The sequence below is a fragment of the Corylus avellana genome, chromosome ca1 (assembly GCF_901000735.1).
Source record: "Corylus avellana chromosome ca1, CavTom2PMs-1.0".
Classification (NCBI taxonomy): Eukaryota; Viridiplantae; Streptophyta; class Magnoliopsida; order Fagales; family Betulaceae; genus Corylus; species Corylus avellana.
In genome coordinates this window covers 2,962,697-2,971,221 of record NC_081541.1, presented here as the reverse complement: position 1 = coordinate 2,971,221, position 8,525 = coordinate 2,962,697, and the positions used below count along the sequence as shown (strand labels likewise).

General features: G+C 37.4%; 1 protein-coding gene across 2 annotated transcripts; it reads left to right on the top strand.

The window, feature by feature from the left end:
- The first annotated feature begins 1,893 nt into the window (after positions 1–1,893).
- Positions 1,894–8,503, top strand: LOC132167131 (U-box domain-containing protein 44-like). 2 transcript variants are annotated; one of them, XM_059578031.1, is made up of 5 exons: positions 1,894–2,111; positions 3,064–4,298; positions 4,555–4,858; positions 6,319–6,809; positions 7,101–8,503. In XM_059578031.1, the coding sequence occupies exons 1-5, from the start codon at positions 1,919–1,921 to the stop codon at positions 8,094–8,096; spliced, it is 3,219 nt and encodes a 1,072-aa protein (XP_059434014.1). In that variant the 5' UTR covers positions 1,894–1,918; the 3' UTR covers positions 8,097–8,503. The 2 variants fall into 2 exon arrangements, with proteins under 2 accessions (XP_059434014.1, XP_059434015.1); XM_059578032.1 differs by having other exon boundaries at positions 2,021–2,111; positions 2,989–4,298.
- The last annotated feature ends 22 nt before the right edge of the window (positions 8,504–8,525 follow it).

Below are 8,525 nucleotides of genomic sequence, written 5' to 3'. Positions count from 1 at the left end.
TAATTACCTGTTTAACTGTTTAAGATTTGAAACAATTCTCATCCCTTATGTTCTTTTTCATTTCAATCACAAAAAAAATCTTAAGTCTTTGAAGTATCAATATCCCTTAACAGTTTAAGAGTTATATCATTTTTTTAAGAAACACAAAAATAAGGAATTTGTAGAATTACTTGAAAGTTGAACCAGTCTTCTGGAAAATTGAATTCACAATCCCTATAGTGCCGCCTTGAAAGTTTCAACTAATGTTTCTGTCTGTCTTCTTCCATTCTTGTCTGAATTGTCTCCTAGAATATTATTCCAGTTTTACTTGAGAAGACAGTAATGCTTTGTGGGAGCGTGTGGAAATGGGTCACTGTAAATTTAATTGATGCCCAAATCTTTCAAGGAAAAGTAAACAGTCAACAAATTGGCTCATATATAGTGCGAAAGGTATTCTGATATCAGGACCTTATAATACGTTTTCTGCCCTATAGCTAAGCTAATTGGTGCCCAAATCTTTCAAGGAAAAGTAAACAGTCAACAAATTGGCTCATAGTGCGAAAGGTATTCTGATCTCAGGACCTTATAATACGTTTTTGGCCCTATAGCTAAGCTAATTGGGGCAGTGGACTGGACACCAACAAATTTTTACCCAAAAGTTTTATGGAAGGATGGACCTTGGCAAAAAAATGGCCCAAAAAAAAGCCCAACGGTCATCGCCTACGAACTGTCACCGCCACCAACTTGGCAGACGGCAGTGACGGTGACGGTCGAGATAAAGGAAGTAAAATTACCAACTTTATTGACTCTAACGGAATGGTGGGCAAAAATCCCTCTACCGCTACCGATTTCACTTATACTCACCCCTACAACCTTCCATCTATCTATAAAGAATCAAACCTGAAAATTTCTTTTTGAGGGGATGAGAAATACCATTCGATTATTGAAAGAGAGATATAACTTTCTTATTTTTTGGTAATTCAAAAGATAACCTTTTAGATTTGCCACAGCTTGAATGAAACAAAAAGTTCAATAAGAAAAAAAGGTTATTACCTTTCTAGTACTTAAGATTTCACCTTTTTTTTTTTAAATTTTTTTTATATAAGTTTCAATTTGTATCAGAGATGGTATTTGACTTATGGGTAAATACCAGTTTAATATCTCTGTCACCATTCGGCCAAACAAATTAATGGATTGCTATAAGGGTGGTTTCGGTCACCTATGTGGCCTGTTTGGGGTTGGTCAAACCACTTCTAAAGTCCTTAATGGCCAAAAAGGGACGGCCAAAGCACTCTCAAAAGCCTTGAAGGTAGCCGAGTCACCCCCAGAAGTTATAGGAGTGGTTGAACCACAACCAGATTGGCCGAAGAGGGTGGCTGAAACCACCTTTATTGTAGTTCGTTAGTTTTGCTGACATAATAATGATGAAAGTGCTAAATTGGTATTTACTCATAAGTTATATACTATCTGTGATACGAATTGGGACCTAAAAAAAAAAAAAAAAAAAAACATAAAAGCCTAAAAACCTAAGTATTAAAAAGCAAAAGTATAACGAAATAAAAATAGAAGAGAACGTGCAATTATTAACATGGATATGGCACTGCCATGTTCAAATAAGCCTATTAATGTTTTTAACCGTTAAATTGGCGCCATTTTCACCTTAAGTTCTCAAGACTTGCGGGTCCAAGTACGGTACTCCGTCAGAGTACCGTCCTTTGTGCACTACCTGGTCAGAACTCCACCACGTGGACACTAAGACTAATTATACGCATAGAGATGACGTGGCGGAAAAAAAAAAAGGCTGTGTACATTAATCACCATACTGAGCCGTAGCACAGTTGGTTCAAGACTATTCTATAGCCAGTATTTTCTTTCTTTTTTTTAGTCGATAATCACTGTATTTTCCGAAAACGGTACCGTCACGTCCACTGTAGCCGGCATGTTCAACAAGACCGAGTGGGAGACGGAACTCAAAAGACAAGAAAAGACTTTTAAATTTCCTCACTTTCTTAGAAAAGTAGCATTTTATTCTCATTTTTCTCAGGAGCCAAACGGGTACATTTCCCGCGAAAGTTTTGCTTATTTCCTGGGAAACCTACCGAAACATGGAGACTCGTTGACTCCTGCGTCAGGTCGATCTCTCTCTCTCTACCATTTGCATAATTTGGAATTTGGATTGTTGAATTTTGTTAAGCAATATATGATTTCACTCTGTATTGCTGGGAAGAATGAGGAAAATTAAAACAGAATGAAATATTAGAATTTATTCTGTATGTTGTTTTGGTTTCTAAACAATGAACACTCAGCTTAGTCAGCGTAATGATGCTTTGGGATATGAGTCTATTTGATTTTTTATTTTCCTGCATTTTCTCAGTAACCAAACGGAATATAAGTATATAACATGAAGAAATATATTGGAATTTAGATAGGGTATTTTTCTAAGCTTCATTTTTCCTTTTTGCTCATCACGCTAATGGTGGTTTGACCACCCTTAATTTTTGTCGTTCTTTTGATTGGCTCCTCTTCGAATAATAATTAAATGATTGAATCAATCATTTCCTCTAAGCTTAAGCTTTTGGGATAAATAGTGATTTAGCGGTTCTAACTTACATGTTTGGTTGCTGATAAAGAAAAGAAATTGAATCTCTAAGATTCTATTTCTTTTTATTTTCTTGGACCTGATAATAATAGAATGTTTACTCAGTTGGCCTGGTTTAGTTTGCTGAGCAAAAAATAGAACAAATAGGACATTACAACACATAGGACATGAAATTTAATTTTTTGTTTTCTTATATTTCCGCAATACTACTCAGCAACCATAGATAGGTAATCTCATCTGCTTATAACGGTTGCTGTAGTTTTATCTGTTTAATCTATATCATCACAAGTCGTAGGTCATTGACAATTAATAGCATCTAATTGATTCTTTCTTTTTATAAGTCGAAATAATTAGGCACTGTAACCGGGTTTAATTGGGTATGTGTCTTGTTTTCCAACTAATTTGGGCAGGCATCTGTATGTCGTGGTTGTTATGTGGTTAATGGAGCTGATTAGCATTGTTTATAAATTTTTCTCCGAGTAAAGAGATGTCGAAGGACGTGATTATTAGTACCTCAGTGGTTCCATTATCTGAGTTACTCTCCCAGACTGTCCTTCCCATATTTGATACTGTACATGCTGCCAAGGAAGTCGTCATTCAGAAGGAGAATTTCTTGAAATTCTCGACTTATTTGGACAGGATTGCATTTATCTTAAAAGAATTGTCGGAGCTAAACATAGACCACTCCAAGGGCTTAGAAAATGCTCTGGAGGTTCTTAACCGAGAGATTAAAGTTGCTAAGCAGCTAGCACTTGACTGCAGAAACAGAAACAAGGTTTATCTCTTAATCAATTGCAGGAAGATTGTTAAACTTTTAGAGGACAGTACAAAAGATATTAGTCGAGCGGTAAGCCTCATCCCTTTGGCCTCTTTGGACGTTTCGTCAGGTATAAAAAGCCAGGTTAGCAAGCTCACCAAGGATATGCTGGATTCTGAGTATCGGGCAGCTGTAACCGAGGAAGAAATTTTGGCAAAGATTCAGTTAGGGATACAAGAGAGGAATGGTGATCGATCATATGCAAATAACTTGTTAGTTCAAATTGCTGAGGCTGTTGGGATATCCACTGAGCAGTCTGAACTGAAGAAAGAATTTGAAGAATTCAAAAGGGAAAGAGAAGATGCCACACTGCACAATGACTTCCCAGAAGCTTTACAAATGGAACAGATCATTGCATTGCTTGAAAAGACTGATGTCACAACACCTCCCGAGGACAGGGAGAAGGAATATTTTGAAAAGAGGAACTCTTTAGGTCGAAAACCATTGGAACCTCTGCATTCATTTTATTGCCCCATCAATATGGATGTTATGGTTGACCCCGTGGAAGCTTCATCTGGTCGGACATTTGAGAGGAGTGCCATAGAGAAGTGGTTTGCTCAAGGGAATGATCTTTGTCCCTCGACCCACATCCCCTTGGACACTTCGGTTCTCCGGCCCAACAAAAGTCTTCGACAATCAATTGAAGAATGGAAGAACAGGAACACCATCATTACCATTGCCTCTATCAAACCCAGACTCCAGTCAAGTGAAGAGCAAGAAATGCTTCAACCCTTATGCAAACTGCGAGATATTTGCATACAAAGAGAGTTACACCGGGAGTGGATGACAATGGAGGGCTACATTCCAGTTCTAATTGGACTTCTCAGTGCCAATAATCGTGAAATAAGAACTCAAGCTCTCTTCATCTTATTTATGCTTGCAAAAGATAGTGAAGACAATAAGGTACCTTCAAACTCCAGTTTCTTTTGTGGTTAATGGGGCTAAACAGATTAATTTATTCCTCATGCTATAGTAATTTATCTGGATATGATATAGACATGCATGGATTTGGTTTGAAATGCTTCAATATGTCGGGTTTAGAGTGCTGCTTTCTGTACATAGCGTTTTTACAATGGAGATGAGCTTATCTCCTGGTTTCTATTAGTTAGGGATGAGAGGGACACTTTTTCTGTTTAAATTAATCATCCTCTTCTGGCAGGAAAGAATTGCTAAAGTGGAGAATGCACTTGAATCCATAGTTCACTTACTTGCACGCCAAATTGGTGAAATTAAGTTGGCATTGCAGTTGTTATTGGAACTGTCTAGAAATAATGGCATACGAGATTCTCTTGGAGCAGTTCAGGGCTGCATACTTCTCTTGGTGACCAATTTAGGCAGTGATGATATTCAAGCTTCCAATGATGCCCAAGAGCTTCTGGAGAACTTGTATGTTCTTGATCAGAACGTTATACAGATGGCAAAGGCAAATCATTTTAAACCTTTGTTGCAGCGTCTTTCTTCAGGTATGCTGGGAATTCTGATCAGATCATTAGATGCGTTACTTGTATAGCTTAAAGTTTGACTAGCATTAATTTCTTTGTGAGTTGATGCAATTATTTTCTCAGAAAAAGTTCAAATTCAAAACTAGTTTAATGTTTAACATTGCGTAATAGTCTCGATGATCTTTTTCCTTCCAGTAAAAATACCGACTAAGGAATATGCCACATTTCTGAACTTTGAACTCATTATATGTCATCATCTAGAACCATTTTCTTCAATTAACTCTATGAAGTGACTTGGATGAGCAAGGAATACAAATGAAAGAAGATACTCCTAAATCCCACTTTATTTATTTAATTTTTCTTTAAGCCAGTATAAAACTTCATATACATGTAAATCAGATCACAAAAGGTCCCTGAGAGATAAGGAGAAAAGACACAAATTAAAATGCAGGCTGAAGAGAGTGAAGGGTGGGAATAGTAGGGCCAAACTTGTTGTTTCCTATTTGTTTTGGCAAGATGTCCTTCCATGTAGGCTTTTTTATTCTGAAGTTGAACATGACAATTTTGGCTGAAAATGTTGACCACCAGTATGTCTATACATACAAAAGTTGTTAGAGAACAGAAAAATAGGAAAGAATTCAAAACATAAAGAATCGAGGCATATTACACACCATTCTCTCAACCATTTATTTTTGCAAATCTAATGGATCCACTATTGGATTTGTAGACTCATGTGGGTCTCACAAAAATTTAGTGGTGGTTCACCCATTCACTATATGGAGATGGGTGAAATATGGGATGGAGAATGATTTTTATCATTTCTCTAAAGAATACATAATATATGGACAGAATGCAAAACAATATATAGAAAAAATACAAAACAGTTGTCGTTATTGTGGTATGCTAGCTGGACACAGGAATCTTCTGGAGAATGAATAATACTAGGAATCTTGCTGCAATGTTGTTTTTTCCAGACTAAGGTGGTTTGTGGTGAGATTATATTTTTTCCTAAAGAGTTGATATTGTTGTATTTTCCCTATTTTTTGTGACCTCAAGTTGTGGGCATAAACTTGAGTGTTGTATTCTTCATTTTATTATCGTAGATTGATCGGATTTGCCCCATGGTATTTCTTTCTATACTGTAGTGTTTTTCATGTAAATTTTGCGTGTTTTTGTGTTGCTCTCTTGGTGTTTGAGTAATTGCTTGTGTGTGATATTTCTTCTACTTGTTGCTTGAATTATTAGTTTAATTCACACATATTGATTGAGTTATTAGTTTAATTCACACATAGACAGTAGTTTGGCCCGACATTAGAGTCAAGCTTTATGTGGACTTTGAATTTACAATACGCAAATGTCTGTATGAGTTTGAATATCCATCCATACAACCTGTGGTATCTGACTTAACTTGTATATTGTAAGCAGGAAAGTGTATAAAGTTCTTACTACCTAGTTATGTAATGACTACTGCCTTGATGCAGGACCAGAAAATGTTAGAATGATCATGGTTAAAACTTTGTCAGAAATTGAATTGACTGATCACAACAAATTGTCCATATTGAAAGATGGGGCGTTGAGGCCACTTCTTCAATTGCTCTCAAATGGTGATTTAGAGATGAAGAAAGTGGCCGTTAAAGCTCTTCTGCACCTCTCTAATGTACCAGAAAATGGCCTCCAGATGATCAGAGAAGGTGCAGTTGGGCCACTATTTGAACTTCTGTATCGTCACAGTTTATCATCACCAACTTTGCGTGAGCAGGTAGCTGCCACAATCATGCACCTTGCAACATCTACCACTCTCCAAGAAGCTGATAAGGAGCAGGTTTTCTTGTTGGAATCTGAGGAGGATATTTTTAAGCTTTTTTCACTTATATCCTTAACAGGACCAGACATACAAAGAAGCATTCTCCAAAGCTTTCACGCAATGTGCCAATCTCCATCTGGTTTTAACATCAGGTTGAAGTTGAGGCAGGTAAAAATCCTTGTTAAATCCCTAGGATTCTATTGGAAAATGAAAAAACCATCATAACAAAATACAGCTCAAACATGATCACTATTTTTGTTGGACTAAAATTTTATTGTACGTATATTGATGTCTCGTGTCTTCCCATTTGTATAGTGGTCCCTACTAGAATTTAAGGAATTTTTACCCTTAACCCTCCCAGATGGAACATCTCTTATCCTTTTTTATTGACTTCAGAATCTCTAGCTGAAGCGATTTATTGGAAGCAATCACTAACTGGAATGTCTATGTAATTCCCAGCTCTCTGCTGTTCAAGTATTGGTTCAATTATGCGAGGCTGATAACCCTATTGTACGGGCAAATGCTGTGAAGCTATTCCTTTGCTTGACAGAAGATGGTGATGAAAGCACCTTTTTGGAGCATGTGGGTCAGAGATGCACTGAGACTTTGCTCAGGATCATCAAAACTTCTAATGATGTAGAAGAGATTGCTGCTGCAATGGGTATTATCTCTAACCTTCCTAAGGAGAGACAACTCAATCAGTGGCTTGTAGACGCAGGGGCAGTTGAAACCATTTTTGGATGTCTCACTGATGGAAGTAAATATGCCTTACACAATAGGCAGGTAACAGAGAATGCTGTTGGAGCTATTTGCCGTTTCACTGTCTCAACAAATCAGGAATGGCAGAAGAGAGTAGCTGACGCTGGCATTATCCCTGTACTTGTTCAGTTTCTGGTATCTGGAACTGCCTTGACAAAACAAAATGCAGCCATTGCACTCAAGCAGTTTTCAGAAAGTTCCTTTGGCTTGAGCATGCCGATAAAGAGGCATGGGATCTTCCAGTGTTGCTCGGCTGCACCTGATACTGGCTGCCCTGCACACTTAGGCATGTGTACAGTTGAGTCTTCTTTTTGCATTTTTGAGGCTAATGCTTTGGAACCTCTGGTAAGGATGCTTGGGGAGTCCGAACTTGGGTCCTGTGAAGCTTCTTTAGATGCACTATTGACTTTGATAGATGGTGAAAGACGGAGCGGCATTAAAGCGCTAGCAGAAGCAAATGCCATTCTTCCAATTATAAAGTTATTGGGTTCACCTTCTGATAGACTGCAGGAGAAAACTCTAATTGCTTTAGAAAGAATTTTTCGGCTGGATGAGTTAAAGCAAAAATATGGAAGTTCAGCACAGATGTCATTGGTGGAAATTGCTCAGAAGAAAAATAGCCATTTGAAATCTCTTGCTGCCAAGGTACTTGTTCAGTTGAATCTACTTGGTCAACAGTCTTCCTATTTTGGGTGATGGCATTGTTCATTTGCAATAGCCCGTGAATGGAGAAGCATATGATGTTCATCAGTCCTCAGTAGAATGCAATCTAAGCTAGGACGATTACAACTAGAAAAATGGCGAAGTATATTCCTGTAATTCTTTTTTACTCAACCATTACAGAAGGCTGCACAAAAGTTACTCACGGAAATTAAATAGATTTAAGGTGCAGAAGCTGCTGAACATGCATATAAGAACAGATTTTTGTGGTTCTGAATCAGATCAATTTTTTGAAAGAGAGGACAAATTCGCCACTCCCCTCCCCCTTTTCTTGTTGTATGTTGACATGTTGTAGTCAGAAAATATGATTGAAGTTTTCTTTTAGGATGTATAAAGAGGTGAGCAAAGCTTTCACTATAAATTCTTGCATAATCATACTAAAATTTCCGGGCAAATTTCTGTTCT